The 19732-nt window shown below is 35.4% G+C and overlaps 3 protein-coding genes across 4 annotated transcripts; 2 read left to right on the plus strand and 1 right to left on the minus strand.

The window, feature by feature from the left end:
* Positions 1-700: 700 nt before the first annotated feature.
* On the plus strand, positions 701-3255 carry LOC113750806 (mitogen-activated protein kinase kinase kinase 3-like). Its single transcript, XM_027294748.1, has 9 exons — positions 701-1059; positions 1308-1586; positions 1729-1816; positions 1910-1972; positions 2063-2223; positions 2325-2400; positions 2696-2755; positions 2864-2971; positions 3058-3255. The coding sequence occupies exons 1-9, from the start codon at positions 701-703 to the stop codon at positions 3253-3255; spliced, it is 1392 nt and encodes a 463-aa protein (XP_027150549.1).
* A 1320-nt stretch (positions 3256-4575) lies between these two features.
* On the minus strand, positions 4576-8239 carry LOC113749263 (ribosome maturation protein SBDS). The gene is made up of 5 exons (XM_027292952.1): positions 8057-8239; positions 7809-7938; positions 7074-7274; positions 5794-5961; positions 4576-5225 (listed from the first exon to the last, which is right to left on the minus strand). The coding sequence occupies exons 1-5, from the start codon at positions 8188-8190 to the stop codon at positions 4788-4790; spliced, it is 1071 nt and encodes a 356-aa protein (XP_027148753.1). The 5' UTR covers positions 8191-8239; the 3' UTR covers positions 4576-4787.
* Positions 8240-9749: 1510 nt separating this feature from the next.
* On the plus strand, positions 9750-17998 carry LOC113748680 (small RNA degrading nuclease 5). 2 transcript variants are annotated; one of them, XM_027292203.1, is made up of 15 exons: positions 9874-9936; positions 10305-10340; positions 10688-10744; positions 10854-10919; positions 11625-11758; positions 11853-11965; positions 12709-12837; positions 12945-13012; positions 13564-13623; positions 14227-14282; positions 15082-15142; positions 15236-15503; positions 16651-16832; positions 16912-17207; positions 17681-17998. In XM_027292203.1, the coding sequence occupies exons 4-15, from the start codon at positions 10896-10898 to the stop codon at positions 17802-17804; spliced, it is 1515 nt and encodes a 504-aa protein (XP_027148004.1). In that variant the 5' UTR covers positions 9874-9936; positions 10305-10340; positions 10688-10744; positions 10854-10895; the 3' UTR covers positions 17805-17998. The 2 variants fall into 2 exon arrangements, with proteins under 2 accessions (XP_027148001.1, XP_027148004.1); XM_027292200.1 differs by lacking the exon at positions 10305-10340 and having other exon boundaries at positions 9750-9936.
* Positions 17999-19732: the final 1734 nt, after the last annotated feature.

Raw genomic sequence — 19732 nt, forward strand, 5'->3', positions numbered from 1 at the left:
TAATCTTAAATATCCTGGTGTTATCCCAAAAAACTTGATCTCAAGTTGGAAAAATGATAACTCCATTACTAAATTAATAGAGATTTTCAGATTGATAAAATCCTCGTCAAATGATTTGCTTTCATATATCCCCTCCCTCGTGTACAGAAAACAAATTAACCCCCTTGCACTAATTTCGACAATATTTTAAGGATTAATCTTCTATACACTGATAATATATACACTGTCACTATTAGATGCATGACACATAATCCGAATTTGAATTTGAAACTCAAATTTTGCATGTGTCATATATCCAACTGTAATAATGTATACACCGTCAGTGTATATAAGATTTATTCATATTTTAATTGCAATGAGACATTCTCACTGGCCCCTAACACCCCTAGCAAGAAAAGTTTAAAGGGAAAATAAAAGAGCAGAAAAACAGTTGGAGAGAGATGAAAAACATTGAAGGCAAATAGGAAACTCCTGCTGCCAATTGGCAATGCAGACATCTTTTGGTTCTTATCAAGTTCTGTAGCCGGCTCCAGCTGTTGAAGTTGCAAACTACTACTGAAGCAGGACAAACTAATTTGCACAAGCATTAAACCTTCATATATATGCAAAAGATCATCCCAAACATTCATCAAATTGCATCAAGTTAGACTATATTTAAAATATCCCACTAAAGCTTTCTGTTCGATCTGCTAAATCAAGAATGGTTTGTAGATGTTGGAGTAGAAGAATTCAGCTGCATGATGAAGAAACAACTTTCAGCAAAGTAAAGAATAATAGGCATAAGCCAAAGTCCTTTGCAGAAGCCATCTTTTCATTGCAAAATTCTCCAAGAACTAGAGGTGATTTTAGCAGTTATCAAGTTTCCTTTCAAGGGTTCTCTCCTTCTCGTGTCTCTCATCAGATGTGCATAAATGACAAGAGAGATTATCCCTTGCCTTTGCCTTTGCCAATGAGCTCACCTGAGCCATCAATGATATCTATTGGTTGCTCATCTTTCTCTTCTGTTTCTGATGATGATGTTGATGAGCATCTTGGTCAGAATGTGTTTTCTTCTTACAGGTGAGTCATTAATCATGATCACTCTGTTAATCATCATACTCTCAATTTCTTAGCAAATCACGTCAGTGCTATTCCCTCTTTTATGTCTGTTTTAAGTACTCTGAGTCTCTGACATGTTATACTGAAGTTATTACAAAAAAGATTGAAATTCTTTGGTAACTGCACAGCTTCAGTTACATGCCAATAGAACATGAAACTTTTGAGAATATCACTGCAGAGCTAACTTGAGAAGGTACTTTATGTTTCAGAACACATGAAGAGAGCGGACCTAATACCTGGTCAAGAAATTCTTATGCAGCATCAAGAACTTCAACACCATGTGCATCATCCCCTAAGAATCTGATCTTGTGTGACATAAGTTTCGAGTTCCAGACTGAAGGCAATGAACATTCTAATCACCCAATCCATCCTCTTCCTTGTCCACCAACCTCTCCCACAAAACCTTTAGGACTTCTCAAGTCAACGTGGATTAAGGGAAAGCTTTTGGGAAGGGGGACATTTGGACATGTTTATGCCGGGTTCAACAGGTAATAATGGTATTTAACATTTGTTGGTCTATAACATAAAAATGCACATCACCTAAACCACCAAAATATAAGTTCCAAACGCCTGTAAATCAATGAACATGAGAAATGAAATATACAAGTTATATATTTGGGTTCTGTGCAGTGAAAATGGCAAGATGTGTGCCATAAAGGAAGTCAGGTTGATTTCCGATGATCAGACATCAAGAGAATGTCTCAGGCAACTAAATCAGGTCTGCAGTAAATTAATAAGATCTATGTTCATGCACTATCAGGCATCTTTCCTTACAAACAACTAATTGCAACTTTTTTTGTCTGTTATACAGGAGATAGAAGTTCTTAGCCAGCTCTCACATCCAAATATTGTTCAATATTACGGAAGTCAGCTAGTATGAGTTTCAAATCTTGCTTAAGTATCGTATTTTCACTGAACATTAACACCTCCAGAATTTCATTGTTCTGTTTTTGATCCTTTGTAGGCAGGAGATAAATTGTCAGTATATTTGGAGAGTGTCTCAGGAGGATCAATGCTCAAACTACTTCAGGATTATGGACCGTTTGGTGAAAAAGTTATACAAAGTTACACAAGGAAAATTCTGTGCGGCCTAGTATACTTGCATGACAGAAATGTAGTACATAGGTATAAAGTTAATCAGCTATACAGGTTATAGTCCTCTGTTGTTTACATATCTTTGGCTGTAAGTGTCGAAGATTTGACTAAATTGATATTTCTCCTGGCAGGGATATAAAAGGGGCAAATATCCTTGTAAATCCTAAAGGGGAAGTCAAGCTCACCGACTTTGGAATGGCTAAACATGTATGATTGTTGTCTACTTTGCAAATTGTACTTCATTGGCATTCCTAAATTGATACCTTGACAGTAGAGCTAATGGTTAACTAAAAACATGATTAGAGTTTTATTTAAACATCCATATGGTCAAACAAAGTAAACAAGTGAATTGAAACATTCTTCCATACACTGATAGTGTTCAGACAAGTGGTTTATACGCATGCAATGAAATTGTCTGATTAGAAAATGGGTGAGTTAGATATTTTGTTGGGTCTTTTTTGTCTAAGCCAAGGACTATACTTACAAGTGTACCTTATTTCAGATAGATTCATGCTCATCTATGCTTTCTTTCAAAGGAAGTCCATACTGGACAGCCCCAGAGGTAAAAAAATAAAAAAAAAAGTTGGTCTTTTCTTTCCCACTAGTATCTCCTCGTTCCTGAGTTTAACAGTATGACTATATTTTCTTCTCATGTTTGCACTGTATCCAGGTAATAATGGACACTGGAGTTTACAGCCTTGCTGTTGATATCTGGAGCCTTGGTTGTGTTGTTCTTGAGATGGCAACATCCAAACCTCCATGGAGCCAATATGAAGGGGTATAAATCCTAATTTTAGGCATTATCTCCAGGATTTTGGCATTTCTTTTGACTAGGGAATAAATTTTTGTGTTTGGAACTGACAGATATCTGCAATATTTAGAATAGCAAATGATCTCGAGGTTCCTGAAATCCCTAACAACCTCTCAGAAGAAGCAAAAAGTTTTGTCAAAGTTTGCCTCCAAAGAAACCCTTCTGTACGTCCTACAGCAGCCCAATTGCTGCATCATCCCTTCATCCAAGGAAGACAAGAAAACAGAATTTCAAAGGACAAATGCTGTTGAGGCTGACTGGCCTTCATTTGCTACCACTATTCTGACAGTGACTCCAAATGATGGTAACTTGCTACATTCTAAAGTTTAACAGACTTAGATTTTTTAGGCTAGTTTCACACTTAAATGCATATTTGTTATGAATACAAACCAGAATAACAAGCCAATTCAAGCCAACTCAAACATCACAGGACGAAACTATCAAGTGTAGTTGACTTGTATTGTCATGGCAATTATAGTTTAACATGTACTACTCCTACAGCTTTTTCCTGTCTCTATGTTGAGGATTTTCTCCTAACAAGATGAGGACCACGGGGTCAAATTCTGAGGCTTCCTTCAAAATGTCAGAGTGACCAAGGTACCTTCTAAATTAGATCTCAGTATTTTTTTTTTTTAAATTATTGGAAGTCCAGAAGTGATCTTGATATTCTTCCATCCCATACATGCAGCTTTAAACACAATTCTTGAACCCTTTACGAATATGCAACTGTCGAATTGGCAAATAGCTAGCAAGATGGATAAAGGTGATGGATTTGGAAGACTTGCACGCCTTGCATCAGAAATTAAAGCCAGAGACCACACAATTTGTAACCAGAAATGGCAACAAAATCACATATCACATAGTCAAGCAAGCAGTTCACACATTTCAGATTACTAGCAATACATAGTGGTGGACAAGGTAAAAGGTTTACCTCTGCTTGGAGTGCAACTCTTTCTGATTAGTGAGAAGAACTCCTTCCTAATAGGAAACGGATTGGCCTCTGCCACCACCATATAGGGAAACCATCAAGACCAGGAACTGCATTGTCATTACTGGTTTTTCATTTGGACATTCGTTTATGAATAAGCCAATATTATGATTTGAGTTTCTGATATTATATGCAAATGAATAGCCATCCATTACTGCTTGAGCTGGCATACGATGTCATCACTGTTTCTCACAATTGTCAATGCTTTCAAGGTATTAAAAAAAATTTTAATCTTGTAAAACATTTACGACAGTACTGCTAAAGGTGTTGTCCAGCAGAATTTTGGAAGAAAGAGCCAGCTTCTTGCAGAGTGGTCCGAAATTGGTAAACCTTGTTAGAACTACCTGACATATCACAGGTGTAAATTCTAGTTGCCGTTATGACAAATGCCTAAAATGTTCAGAAGTCACACATAACCATGAGAATAAAGCCTCAATTGTACGTTGTTTCCAAAAACAAATAAAACAAACCTTTAGTTTAGAACATCCTTGTACGTTGTTTCCAAAGAACAAATCCGGCATTTCTACTCCAATGGATCATTTTTTCGTGGAAATGGAAGGCAGGCCTTAAAAAAGACAGCAGCTTTACAACAATTTTAAACTTTCCTACTTTTGAATTTGGAAAGAGATCCATGAAAAATATAGCAGTAATAGGATAAATTGTGTGCCAGCACACATCATTGTAGGCAAGAACTGAAGGAAAGGAGAAGTATTCATGGCCATCAAATGAATTGTACACGCACCTATCTAGCCTATACAAAAGCAGCTCATCCAACCCAAAATTCCTAAGCTCATTTCAAAATGAATAGTCCTTCAGATCAGCCTTGGAATCCCCAAGCTCCAAATCAGCCAAGCATTCTTCTGCTGTAAGAGGTGGGAGTTGCCTAGTTTTTCTCCTTAGATTATGTTTATGCCACTCACTCTTGAAATGCTCCCTGTATTCTTTTGAATCACCCACAAAAGCATTACATGTACTGCACTTATTCTGCTTTAGTTCTCTACTGGAGCTTCCAGTTTTTGAAATAGTCTGATTCTGCATTTGATCGCTCAGTTGATGAATGGGATCGGTATAACCCCTGCGCAAGCTTGATGGTTCATCTTCATGGTCATCATAATGATCCACGTGGGTGTCACTGTCCACATGCACGTTTACGGCCAGAATTTCTGACCTCCCATGCATATTCCTAACAACAGCATCACAATCCCGAAAAAGGCTTGGGTCCATTTCACAGATCTGTATAATTGTTTGACAAGTGGGTTAAAGCAATATACCTCCAAAACTGAAAAGAACAGAATCCATGGCTCTAAATAACACTACCTCGTTATATATCTAGCATCCAGAAAGTTCATAATGAAATAAAAAATATAAAGGTAAACATAATTCTTGATGTATCTGATGATGTCCCAGAAAAACATCAAACTTTTCAGGAAAGCAGCTTAAGTTGAGCAAAGATGACACAGGACTGAACTACTCCAGCAATCAGTAGATTTAACCAACACCCCCCCTCTTGGAAAAAAAAACCCAAAATTTTTTTTTCCCAATACATATGAGAATTAGTACAGGAGATTTAGCAAAAATGAATGTTACATCAAATTGTTCACGACATCAGCTAGAGAATCCATAAATCCATCATATCTGGAATTCCCAACTACCCTTACTTATACCTATTTTTATCATTGTACATAACACTACTAATTAAAGTTTACAGATATGGAAGTTGGTGCAATTAAGAAAGTAACAATAAAGCAGTGACAAAATAGCATATGCTGTCATAAAATCATGATAAACCATCGACACTTACAATGGAAATTTGACTTCCAGCTTCATCTCTTGAAACAACGTTAACATTCCACCCATTGAGTTTCTCCAGGAGATCCAAAATATTCTGTTCTGGGACAGTTAATCTTAACCTCATAGGAGACCTTTTTATAGGATAGTGCTTCTGAAGCTCACGAATGACTTCTAATGCCTGTTTATCATACCTTTAGGTCAGACTAAAAATACATAGCAAATGGACTTCTCCAAGTAAAAAGATCAATAACTTCTAGATTCATGGTAACTGGGGAGTTCACAAAACACATTTGACAGTGGCAGGAAGCCGCAAGAGGCAAGTTCACAGAAGGAAGATCTGCATCTTTCTTTCCAACATTTTTGTTTCCTGTTTATGTCTTTAAAATTTCAAAAGCTAAAAACATATTGAATTATGTGCTATGCATATTCCACTGTTAATATCACAGCAGAAGCTGTTGTATTTTACCACTCTATACCTGGATTGTTTCTGCATCTGTTGGACCTAAAATCAGTTAAAGCTTTGATGATAAATTACATTTTTTTAAGCAACTGTTATTAAATTTTTAAGAGTTAATAACACATATGCCTATCGATGCATATCACTTATAATTCCGAGAATGTACCTGACGCCCCATTGTAATTAACTTTTTCGGGCAACAAATACTAACTTGATCAAAAAGTAGAAGGAGAAGTATTAGAACTTTACAACCAAAAGACATTAAAAAGACCAAAAAGGGAAAACAGATATATGGTGTTGAATGTGAAAATAAAACGGGTGCCAGAAATGTATCCAAAGCTAAAAAAACCTGATTTGGTAGAAGTTGACTGAAATGAAAAAGTTTATGAAACAAAGTTTTTCCCTTAATTTCCCTAAGGAACAAAACAAAAAGAATTCCATTCTAGCAAACCCAAAAAAATGGAAACAGCTGAGGTTTAGCTCCTTACTTTGACAAAAAGGGATGAGTCTAAAATAGTTTCTATAATCCTTGATCAATCAGCAACATATTCCACAATAAGATCTAAGCTCAAAGAAATGCAGTGCCGCAATCAGTGTGTTTGGATATAAAATTATTTGGAAAAAAATTTTTGAATAACAATTTAGCACTTTTTGTGACGTGATGTATGTGAAAAAAGGATGTATGTGAAAAAAGAAGGTGGTTGGTAAGATATAAAAGTGATTGGAAAACGTGTTATGATGCTGTCAATCATTTTTTTTTCTTTTTGCAAATAATAGAATTTCCAAACAAACCAAGCTACTTTTCCTTCACTTTAACATTTACATCAAGTTACCTGTTTCTTTGAGCTGCTATTTGGATCCACAGCAAAATGGATTTCATGCATCAGACGCTCAATCATGCTTATGGTATAAGGGCGCTGAGTTTCAGGATTAACAGTCTTCTGCATAACTATGGTAGCTACATCTCTAAACTGACTTGACAACTGCGACTCCCTTTCCTTCCCAGCAACTTGTAGCTCTCCCTTCTCCAAAATCTGCAACAGAAACATATTCCTTTATCTCAAGGCTCCCAAGTCTAGTGAATAGTTCTTTTATTCCTACCAATATAACACTAATCTTGAGTCACTTCAAAATCCGGCGTCCAGTATACTGTATCACCAAACGTTACTACATGAATGCTTCCAATTTGGAAGCACTCCTCCCTTTCTTCAACTGCCCGAAAATCAGAGCACAAGTAAAAGGGCCTAAATTTCTTAAGGCCAGTTTGATGCATCATTCACTTGTCAAAAGAGATTCTCAAGAATCAGGAATTCAACTCTAACAAAAGCTGTGGTAGCAAGCTATAAGCCTATTCAAGTTGGATTGCCAGACAGACGATACATAGCATTAGGACTTCAAGCTTTGCTCAAAGGCTGCACCAAATAGAGCCCTAAGTTGCACAAAAGCTTGATATCTTATAGTACTAAAACCAATAATAAACCAGGGATTCAATAGGAAGAAGATACAAATTAGATAAAAAGATGGTACTAATCAGTATAATGGCAAATGGGATTTGCAATCCAACCAACCTCCAGACAGATTTTGGCCTGATCATCAGTCCCAAAAGCCTTGACTAAATCCTTGGACTTAGCCAAAACCCCCTTTGAAACATTGGAATAAACAGTCTGGGATTGCAAAACTTCATCCAAATCCTTCTCTCTGTTAAATAAACAATAAGTAACCCACAAAAATTTCAATAAAATGAACAAAACAAAAATCATAAACCAGGAAGACATAAAGAAAGAAAAAACAGGGAGCAAATTTTTGGCGGGCATACACGCCGGAACGCCAAGAGAGGACTTTGTTCTTGTAGCAAGCGATTTCGAAGCGAATGCCATGTTTCTTGAGGCGAACTACTGCTACGTTTGTCAGTCTTTTTTGGCCTATGGGCTGCACCAGCGTCTTTGACATCTCTCTTCTCCTTCTTCTTCTTTAGGTTCCTTTTGCTGCTTCTCTCTCTCTCTCTCTCTCTCTCTCTCTCTCTGCTTATGGGCTGCACCAATGTCTCACTCTGCGTGTTTCGGGTTTGCTCTGGAATGCGAGTTTAATGAGTTGCTTTTTTTTTTTTGTCAAATTAATGAGTTGCTTGAAGTTTGCACAAAGTGTAGCTTTTGTGTGTGTGTGTGTGTGTTTTTTTTTTCGTGTACCAAAAAAAAAAAGAAATTGTTTACATATTATATGTTTTATAAGTAGCCTTTTTATCCGTCAAATTTTTTCCTAAAAAACATTCTTTCATTGTAAATATTTGTTCTGTTTGGTTAGCATGATTTGCAAACAAAAATTTTTAAATATTATCTTCATCACTTTAAATACGATTTTTAATCACTTTTTTATCTTATATACATCACATCATAAAAAAAGTTACAGTGTTGTTTCTATTTTATCAAATAATCTTTTATGATTTCTGCTTTTTTATGAGTCCAATTTTCAGAAAAGGCAAAACCTCATCAAGGAATCCTCATTTTTATCATATGTTAAGTTATATTTCTATGGAAATTTAAATTTTTTAACACAATGTTTTACTATTTTCACTTTTAAACTTCGGTGATAAATTTGTATTTAAAATTCGTTTTTGTTGAAAAGTTTTTTTTCCTTTTAATTTAAAAAAGACTCGCTGTACTATTAAAGTTATTTACTTTAAACCTCTTTCTTCACTAATTTAGTTTACTTCTAACCTTTTTTCCCCACTCTACTTCTAACTTGTTATGCTTTTAATTCTATCATGTACACTTTATTTGTTGAGTGTGATATATGCCTATGAATTAAACATTGAAAAAATATATGCTTTTTGTTATTTTCTTTGCAACTTTTTTTTTAAATTTTTCCTCATTTGCTACTCCCATTCAAAATTTGACTAACAAATATGATGAAGAAAAAAAAAATTGAATCAAATTGAATTAAAAATTATTGAATTAAGAATTAAAATCAAATAAAAATGAAGAGATGCCAAAGAGGATACAATAATGTCTAATGAGTATAACATTATTATTTTTGAGGGAAAAAAGAAACAAATAATATAGAGTCTCCCTTCCAAAACCAAAGATAACTTTTAAGAAAAAGAAAATTATGTGATAGCAAAAAAAAAAAAAAAGGAAAGGAAAAATATCTAGAATACTTATATAGAAATTATTATTGTTATTATATCATGTAAATATGCAAATATTGTATTATTATGTATAAATAAGTATTCATGCCTTTACAGTTTACACCCATAACTACTAATTTTTTGACATTTAAGTCCTCTATCAAACCTCAACATTGGCACAAGTTCATTTTTTGTTCCCTTTTTTTTTCTTTTTTCTTTTTTTTAAGGGTCCAATTAAAGTAACCCTTAAAGACCAATTGTGCCTGGTGGACCTTAACCCGACCCGTAACTATAACCCATTTACCCAAATATACCATGAACATTTTTCTTAATAAATTAGGAGTAATTCTTTTCCTTCCTCCATCCTCCTGTATAAAAACTCTCTTCTGCCATTTTTGTACTTCATTCTTTCTCCTTCCTCTCGGCAAACATCGACTATGAACTCTCAAAACCATCATTCCCAACATAAAAAACCCACGAATAACTGTCAGAATAATAGAGGCAAGAATGCCAGCGACAACAGTAATAGCAGCAAACCCAACAAGTCCTTCTTTGATATATATGGCCCTGAGGTATGCACTACACCATCCGCTACTTCTTTTTTTCTCTCAATTTGCTTATTTCTGTTTCTTTTCTTGGTTTGTTGACCTTTTTAAGAATTTGGGTTTTGCTTATTTACAGTTAGTTTTGTGGGATTCTCTTTTTTTTTTTTTTTATTGGGATAGCTTGTTTATTGAGGAAAAGATTAGACTTTTTAGTGTCTTTGTGACATTGGCTTGATTGTAAAGAACTTAGAATTGCTCGGAGCATATTGATGTTAAGTAGGATTTTTGAGGCAGAGATTCTCGTTTATATAGAGAAAAATTAGTTTGAAAAGAATATTAGATGTTTTTGTTTCAGTTACAGTTCAGATAGATAAAACATGTTCTGCGTTTGCCAGGATTTCATGGTTTCAGATATCAGCTGGGGAATGTAGGTAAGTATGTGTAGAATAGTTTTGAGTTATGTTTACCAAAGATAAGAGCAATCTTTGAGCAATTAGAAGAGAGGGAGAGAAGAAAGACAGATTTCAAGACTTGACAGTTTAGTTATATCGTACCGCTTTTTTCTCCTGACATTCATTGCAATGTTCGTATATTTGCTGATATTATTGTCACTCTCCGGTTCTTCATCAAAGAGTGACCGAATAACTTTTCTATACTTTACTGGTGAGCATCATTGTAGGGGAACGCATGTACATGTTAAACATGTTTAATAGTTTACGAGTGCTTTGATTTATTTGGTTATAATGACATTGAAATGAATATAATTTGTGCGATGCAGGGGAGAGCGGATGTAGTTTTTAAGCAGCCAGATGCCAATTCGACATTGAATTTGCAAGTAGGTTTGGACAGTTCTTTAGTGCTTTGTCCCATCTAGAGGGATTTCTTAAGCAGAGCTGGAAATAACAAAATATTAATTGCTTCCATATGTGTCATGTGGTATGCAGGATGTGCAAGGGCTTGTCACCTGGGTTCTTGGTGATGGATTCATGCCATCATGGATTTTTATCAAAGTAAGGAAATTATGATATATATCCTTCATATTGAAGTTTCAAGTTTGAATAATATTTCGTGAGAATATATATAACTCATCAGGAAATGGAGATACATAGATGCATTGTTCTGCTGCGTTGTTTAATATTCAACTCTGCTTTGGATTGGAGAACTATATAGAACTTGTTTGAGATAAAAAGTGTCTAACGATCAGGTATCTGAAGATAGGGCTCTTTCCGTGAGAAATCAATCCTTCAATCCGAGTCTGTTATATCCTGGTCCTAATTCAGGGTGGCCTTGTGTAAACTGTTAAAGTTTCTTGCTTGTGCCTCCTGTGTCAGTTCTCATTTGGTTCTGAGAGACCTGAGGGCTAGAACTTCGTGTGGGGTTTGGATGGTTCACAGACCACCATGCTCTTTCTTGGCTCAAGTAACTGCCCAATTCCTAGTGTTTTTGGTTAAAAAGTTTTCTTTCCTGTAATTCCCATTGGGTGATGGTTTTTTTTTTTGGGAAGCAGGGGTTTGACTTGTTTGGGGTGCCCTGGAATTTAAACTATTTTTTTGTCAATTATTCACATAAAGAAAAGATTTTGTTTTGCTTTATCATGCACTTTGATGTTTTTGACCTCTGCCCATTTCACCCATATGCTTGCTATTCCTAATGAATTTACTGCAAGACTTGTATTGATTCTGGAGGCACTCTGAACAGTTCTTTGTAACATGCAGAACAAACCGTTAATACCAAAAGTCGTTATGGTGTATCTCCCTGGCCTTGATGCAGCTATGTACTTATCGCAGTCCAAGTTACTAAATGGTTTTAAACAATGTTGTGGCGTTCCTCGAGCAGTATTAGCTCTTAGGTTGGTCATGCCTACACAATGCAACAAAAACTGTGGCTTTTTGGTTTTGGTACTACAACATGATAATCATTTCCTATTGTCCGTTCTGTTCTAGTTGTGCATCAGAGGGAATGCAGACAATAGATGCACTGCTTACCTGCAAAACCAAAAGAAAGAGGGAAGCAACTCAGTCCTCTGTGAAAAAAACTTTTCAAACAACTGAACAAGGTATTATTAACATTTTGTCTTTTATAATTTTACCTGCACTTTTTGTGTTGTACTTTTGCTTTTGAGTCTAGGAAAACAGTATTGGAAACATGATTGTGTGAGTCTAGGAATGAGTTGCATGGTGGATATATATCTAGTGGTTTCCTGGGTCAGTAGAGATGAAGTGTGACACTGCGGCTCGAACTGAGAGCGATTTAATAGCAGCTGCCTCTAGAACTTTTGCACATTTCATTTCTAACATGCAACTTTAAAGACAGTCTATGCAGTAACAAAGTTTCTTCTTGGTGATTAGAAGAATGGGGTTTGGTCCATAGAACTAGCAATCACTGCTTAGTATATAAATATGCATGCTGTATGTGTATCTAATCCTCCCACATGACCTTAGAATGCTGGGATTCTTGTGTGCTGTGTTTTCCTGTTTCCAATATTGTTACCATCCAATAATCAGAATTGTCTATCAAATGCATTGTAACGCAGTTTCTGATCGTCTGGAACTTAAGTGATGTTTTCTTTTTGGCCAAAATTATCTTCTTGATTGAAGTGAGTTGAGTTCATGCACTTCATGTAAAGAATCCAATTTCAGATTGTATTCGAATTGCATTGACTAACTATAGTGGATTAAATTCAGAAGACAAGTAAGTTTAGGGTAGATCATAGAGCTTCATCCCAGCAGTGGGTGTATTAGGTAACTCAAAACTGGTGTATGCTTGTTCTGATTGACAACACAGTCCTATTTAATGCAGGAACTTATCCGTCTAATTCATCAGGGGATCCATCCCCCGCTGATGCTCTGAACAATCTACCATTCCCAATGACATACTACATACTGACAGCTAAGGAATTAGAAGATAATGGATACTGCAACCGACCAGGTCCCATGGATTTTGATGTTGATGCATTAAATTTTCACTTTCAGTTTCTTTTTTAAACGCCTATCCTAACAAAAGATAGATTTTTGCAATGTTGTTTTGCATTGCAGATTTTTGTTCAACTCTTCCAGCTCCTGCAACTCCTCCATATGAAATTTTAGCTCTTGACTGTGAGATGGTATGTAGGTGGTTGAGTGTGGCATTGGTTTTATCAATTGTAGAGCGAGATCAGTAATTTTCAAGCTAATATTTCATCGCTTATGGTCCCACAAGTGGATGAAATCACGTATATGTGTCCTTTATGACCTGTCTCTGACTTTTACATATAGCTAAGATAATGAATTTGACTCCTATTGGTTAAGTTACTGTTAATGATGTGATTGCTTTCATTGTTGATAGCACTTAGGCACTTGGTGCCTCTTTTCATAATGCTCCTATACTATCATTGGAAAAATTTGGCCATCTTTTTCCACTACCTATGTTGAACTAGTTATAATTTTTCTGTGTGCAGCTAAAAGAAAAGAGTGTTTAATGCAAATATACAATATGTTTGATTTAATGACCCTCCCTCCCTCCCTCCCTCCCTCTCTCTATATGTGTGTGTGTGTGTGTGCACGTGTTCATGTGGAATCACTCTGTTTCTATCAAGGTGCCTGAAGTAATCATATTTTTAATTTTTTAATATTCTATTCACATTTCACTTTTAGCAAATCATCTTTATTTTTCCAGTGCATTACAAAGGAAGGGTTTGAACTTACTCGAGTGACACTTGTAGATGTCAAAGGACAGGTATGCTTCATCTATTTGGCTGCTTCCAGCAACATGTGCGATGTTGGTCCTACACCTTTTTGTTTTCATTATTCATTTTCATCCCGGGTATCATTTCACTCAAAAAATGTATTCTTATCTTTTTTGGGGTTGGTGTGGGTGTAGTGAGGATTATGTTGTCAGTCATTTGATACTTTTGCAGTGAATTTAGTAGCTAGACTGTTGTACAGGATGAGTGGGTATGAATCAAATATTCATGCCACAAGGGGACGTGCATTTTTTAATGTCTTTTATACAGCACAAAAGTTGTCTATTGTCTCATTCAGATTACTTCTCAACTTTAATGTCACCATATTTCATCTAATGGATTGTGGGCTTAGTGGAGCTTGTGAATATGGGATTTGTTTCAGAAGCACTAGTTACCTGTAAACGAAGTCAAGGAAGATGTGGACTATAGCATGTGGTCTGACTTAGTCTGCAGCTTCTGGATTTTTACTTTGTAGCTATTGGTGCCAGCTGAGCAAATTTTTTTCTATTCCATACTATTACTCATAAGTAGGACATCGTGAATAAATTAAAGGATGTGTTTCTTGTATTTTTTCTGACCCTTTCAAAATTTTGCAGGTTGTGTTGGACAAACTTATTAAACCTTCTAATCCCATCGTTGATTATAATACTAGGTAATAATTTATGTCAAAATCTGTTGCAAGATTAGTCTTAATTCTTTCCCTCTAGTAGGATGCCATTATTGGCTGTTTTTCCCCTTTGGTTTCTAGCTTCTAAACTAACATTTTTTTTTGTGGTGATTAGGAAGTTGCAAATGCATCCCTATTTTTTTCCAGTAATAGTTATGTTCATGTTATTAGTATTATGTTCATTTTCATCCTTATGATGAATTGATATTATCACTATTTTGAGAACCAATGTCTAAAAATATTCGTTTGTATTTGCTGTCACATACACTTGTTTTTGAAGTCTGAAATGTAATGTTTCTTTCTAGGGTCTTATTAGCTTATCTCAACATACATTAAATGTCTGGCATGGTGCTTATATGATTTCTGTTTTGCTTCCAAAAGTTTGAGGTAACTTTTTGAACGTTGAGCTCATAAATTTTTGTTTCTGTGACACTCATGCTTGAGATTTTTGCATGGAGCATCTGATATTAGTTGCTCTGACCTTCATATTTGTTGATATTTACATTTTCTCTCAAGTTATGTTTCTAAAGCATTTACTGGATTGGGGGATTTGGAATTGAAAAGACAATATTAAAATGTTTAAAGGTGCAAGTGCAAGGGCCTTTAATATCTATAGTGAAGAAACTAAGCCTTATAGCATGCTAGGACTATAGTTGCAAAGCACTCTAACAAAGTTTTCATGCCTAAGGTTGTCTGCTTGACAGTTTTGTCAGTTTGGAGAGTAATTTTCTCTATAGTTGTGAAATAGTATAATTCTTTAAACTTTGTTCTTCTCAATTTTTAGGTACAGTGGAATAACAGATGAGATGTTAAATGGGGTGACAACAACTCTAAAAGACATTCAGGTTCATTGAGTTTTAATTCTGTTATTTACCTGAAAAGCTAATTCTACAGCATTGTGCTTTTATTAATATGTTTGATACTGCTTTTATCTTCAGGAGGAATTTCTACAATTGGTTTACAAAGAGACTATTCTTGTGGGCCATTCATTGGAGAACGATTTGTTAGCGCTGAAGATATTTCATGATTTGGTGATTGACACAGCAGTGTTATACAAACATCCACGGGGGAAATCTTTCAAGACGGCCCTCCGTGTCCTGAGCAGGAGATTTCTTTCCAGAGAGATTCAGGATTCAGGAAATGGACACGATAGTATTGAAGATGCAAGAGCTACGATGGAACTGGCATTACTGAAGATCAGACATGGTAAATGGTCATCTTCTCATGCTAGAAGCATTTGCAACATAGTTCATCTAGGCTTCAGAGCATTTCAAATGTTATTGTACTGCTTCTTGTATCATGTAATGTCTTATATCAGGTTGTAATCTTCCCTATCTGCATTTGGTACCTTCAATTGTATTACTCTGCTTGCTTAGATTATATATTCTTTTTGGTTATGCTATTCTCCTTTAATTTCTGTGTTTCATATGCTTAGATATCTGGCAAGATTACAGCTGAAATGTGCCATGTTAGACTAAGGTTTAATCTTTTGTATATTGCTCATGGGTACACAGTCAATGCAAGTGAGAATTCTTCAGCATACACATTTTTTTAATTGTCAAAACATGTTTTAACGGTCAAAACTTCTTCAGCATACTTTGGTCATAGCTATCTGTTAACTGGTTTTCTAGCTTATCTCTACTCTGAGAATATGACCTTGTCTCAACCAAACACTGCCAAATTTACAACGTTTCTTTTGCCAAGCTCCTTTTCATTTTTATTCCCTATTTTCACTCAATTTTAGTCATTGTTGTTTGAAGCATTCTTGTCCCTTGTACATCCTTCATTGTTGTTTATCATAAGCAGTGTGTCATTTGATAGCATCTTCTGTTTTTATGTACAAACCTTTCTGCATTTTCTTTACATCTAATGGTATTCGACTGCATTATCTTTTTTATTATTGCTGAAGAAGACTTTTATTTCTCTAACTAGAGTTTGAGGAAATTTCAGTGGCCTAATAGCTTTTCTTTACGTCATGTTGTTGTATGAAAAATGGTTGTTTGCATTTCTCTCTCGAATGTAATGTGATTTATGATAACAAAATAGGAAAAAGAAAGGTTTTCCCTTTTTTTTTGGGGGTGGGGGGATGGAGGGGAAGGGGGGCGTCTGTTCCTTTTGTCTTTACTATTCTTATACAAAAGGATGATACAATTTATAATCTTCAAGTTTACGGCATGGGAATACTATTATTAACCCTTTCAATCATAGTTTCTCCAGAGGAATTTTTCCAGATGAACATAATTGGGATTGGATATTGCAATCATTAATGTTGAAAGACAGTGGTTCATCAAAATTAATAGATTTACTGTCCTAGTGTTCTCTGCTCTCATTGCCTTATAATTACTCTCTTCAGGACCTGATTTTGGTTCACCTCCATCATTTGTGCGGAAAAAGCTCCTCACGGTTCTGGGTGAATATGGCAAAACCTCCTCTATAATTGATGATACATCTGTAGTGAGGCGATATTCCTCTGAGCTGTCCCGTTCAATAGCAGTTTCTTCAGATGATGATGCTCTTTCAAAAGCCAGAAAAGAGGTATTGTTTTGGCATATTTGGAGAAAAGATTCTTCCTTACCCATTAACTTAATATTCTAAAATTTCTGCGCCTTGATAGGTGAGAAATGACATGGTGCATTTCATCTGGACGCAATTTGCAGAGCTAAATTGCTACTTTATGAAACAAGCAGAGGACACAGAAAATGTAAACAAGAAGCTAGCTGAGATGATTTCTTTGCTTACATGTAACCAGAAGCCTAGTGGAAGAAAAAGCATCAAATGCAGGATAACCTCTGAACTGAAGGACATTCTTTGTCGCATGGATGAGAGAATTAGAAGCCTCCATTCTGATCTACCTTTAAACTCCATGCTCATTATATGCACGGGTCATGGAGACACTGCAATTGTTCATAGGTAATTTCAGTCATGGCGTCATCTTCAATACGTTAATAACAACATTTTCACCTTGTGATCTTCTGGTGCAGTTGGCTTTTTGTTTTCCCTTGCATCTGTGAATGAGATGGTACTTGAGCAACCATGAGTTGTTATGGACTTAAACTGGGATGGTTGAACCGTTGAACCAATTATTTTACTGTCTTCAAGATCTCTTGTTTATATCCATAAATGTGCTGAAGCAGTTGTTGGTTTGTCTTCAAGATCACACAACACATCGAAACTTAGTCCCTATAAAATTAACTTTTTTTTTCTCTCACGTTTTTACTGGTCAAGCAAGAACCTGGAAGTTTAGTTCAATTACTTTGATGTCAAAATCATGACTTTACAATCCAAAAAGTCTTTCATTTTACATCTGTTATTTTCCTGGAGCTGATTGGCTGATTCGTTATGTATTTCTTATTGCTGATACTTCTTCTTTGTACATGGTGAAGAATACGGAAAACCCTTTCGGAGCAGACTGCGACTACATTATGCCGAGACAAGCTTGTGAAAGTTTTGGAAGAGCTGCAGGCCCAAGCTGAAGTAGGTCTATGTTTTGTGGGTGTGAAGCACTAATGGCTCTCTCATTCTGTGTCAAAATCTCGCAATGCATAGAAACAAGGTGTACATTTGATTTATAAGGTGTAGAATTATGCAAATCTTGACAAGGGTTTTGCATGCCCTGATACGGCAATTTTCATGTGAGCCGTCTACATGTTTAATCATGTTGTGAACCATTCTTAGGGTTCCTACTTTCTAACCTTTGTAAAGGGCAATGCATTTCCTGGCCTTTCAGTTTTATAGAGCTATAAGCTAATTTGTCTACTGATCTTTGCAGAGTGTGGCTCCTTCTATAGTCCCTCTTTCCCCTCAGGAACTGAAGATTGAAATTGGATTCGTCATTATTGATTCAATCTAGTAAAGTCTCCTTGGGGAGCTTTTTCATCGAAAAGAATCATCCAATGTACCATAGTTGCTTATGCCTAAGGATGGCAACGGGGTGGGGTACAAATTCCCCCTGCCCCCGCCCCCGCCCCGTACCCCGCTCCCCCGCCCCGCCCTGCTTCCCTTGCGGTTGCTCCCGTGAGGCTAATAAAAATTTGTTATATAATTTTATTATAGTTAAATTTTAACAAATAATCAAGTATTAAAATATTAACATATCACCAAATTATTATTCATTGTAATTTCACAATTGAAACTTATAAAAACAATCAAACAAAAATTATTTGAATACAATCCAACATGATGAAATAAATACAACTAAAGTAGTCAAGTTTTCACTTTTGGTACAAATACAATCACTAATTCATTATTGTACTTGTGCTTTTTTTTGAGAAAAAAATGTTATTGTATTAAGTGTAATTAGGGATTTAGTATAAATGTATTAGTAAATTTAGTATAACCAATGAATAATTTGTATTAGTACACATATATAATTATTAGTATAATTGATAATATCAATTATATTACATATACTAATATACATTATATAATATATATAACTAATAATATCATTATCATAAGTTTGTAACTAATTAAATTATATTATATGTATAATCATATACATAAATATATTTATTTTTTATATATTTATTTTTTTAAAATAGGCCCCGTTTCTAAGTTGGGGGAAAAAAATTCCCCCCGACCCCGCCCCATTAGCCCCCCGCGGGGCGGGTGGCCGCCTTACTTATGCCTTGGAAATAGGTTCTACATTAGTTTAAGTTTTTGGAGCATGCCTAAAAATCAAGGGAGAATTTTTTTCTTTTGACTTGCCTCGCCAGCAATTCTTTTGGTTGAGATAAAAGAGACTAGATTATTGTCTTTCTTTAGATTAAAGACAGATAAGTTGAAGCCTTTTTTTCAGATTAGAAATTATATTTAATAGAAGTTAGAACTTCTAGATTGCAGAATGGTCAATGAAATGTCTACGCTGTGATTAAATTTTGATACAATGAGATCTTATACGATCCTTTTAAGATATCATATGAGATATCAAGCTGTAGAACTTTCTCTTTGCTGTTAGTTCTTTTGACTTTGGCCTAATTTGGCAAGTGTAATTATGTTTTCAGGGTCTGTTAAATTGGACAAAAAGCAGCAAACAGGTTAATATTCATGTGCAAACCAATGAGTTATGTGCAATCCACATCAAGATGTGGAGATGAACTGAAACAAGATGCACAATTTATTTTTGTTGTTTTGAACTTACACCTGATTTTTTCGTAATCATTATTGATTTGTCATCCATCTTATCCTCACTACTCTATTCAAGTGAACTTTTGATAGTACAAAATTCTTCCCCATTGGGTTTTTGCCTTGGTGTCTTCAGGGTTAGCTTACAATATATATAATGTTTCAGTCATAGCTGCCCTCTGATTGTTTAAGCCCCTCAAAACATCTGAAATCAGCAGCAATCTTACCAAATAAAACCCTGACGTTTTTCAGATTTGAGAGCTTAATAAATTCATAAATGTTAAAAGGAATCAGCCATGGCTATAACGGAT

Source organism: Coffea eugenioides, chromosome 10 (genome assembly GCF_003713205.1).
Source record: "Coffea eugenioides isolate CCC68of chromosome 10, Ceug_1.0, whole genome shotgun sequence".
NCBI classification, from domain to species: domain Eukaryota; kingdom Viridiplantae; phylum Streptophyta; class Magnoliopsida; order Gentianales; family Rubiaceae; genus Coffea; species Coffea eugenioides.

Excerpts from the sequence above, each read along its gene's own strand:
- LOC113748680 (XM_027292200.1), top strand. The coding sequence starts at position 9,802 with ATGAACTCTCAAAACCATCATTCCCAACATAAAAAACCCACGAATAAC. Across the intron at positions 12,838-12,944 it reads TGGATACTGCAACCGACCAG|ATTTTTGTTCAACTCTTCCA; the intron begins GTCCCATGGATT and ends TTTGCATTGCAG. Across the intron at positions 14,283-15,081 it reads ATCGTTGATTATAATACTAG|GTACAGTGGAATAACAGATG; the intron begins GTAATAATTTAT and ends CTCAATTTTTAG.
- LOC113750806 (XM_027294748.1), top strand. The coding sequence starts at position 701 with ATGGTTTGTAGATGTTGGAGTAGAAGAATTCAGCTGCATGATGAAGAA. Across the intron at positions 1,817-1,909 it reads GTCTCAGGCAACTAAATCAG|GAGATAGAAGTTCTTAGCCA; the intron begins GTCTGCAGTAAA and ends TCTGTTATACAG. Across the intron at positions 2,224-2,324 it reads GACAGAAATGTAGTACATAG|GGATATAAAAGGGGCAAATA; the intron begins GTATAAAGTTAA and ends TTCTCCTGGCAG.
- LOC113749263 (XM_027292952.1), bottom strand. The coding sequence starts at position 8,190 with ATGTCAAAGACGCTGGTGCAGCCCATAGGCCAAAAAAGACTGACAAAC. Across the intron at positions 7,939-8,056 it reads CTCTCTTGGCGTTCCGGCGT|AGAGAAGGATTTGGATGAAG; the intron begins GTATGCCCGCCA and ends TTTATTTAACAG. Across the intron at positions 5,962-7,073 it reads ATAGCAGCTCAAAGAAACAG|GCATTAGAAGTCATTCGTGA; the intron begins GTAACTTGATGT and ends TATGATAAACAG.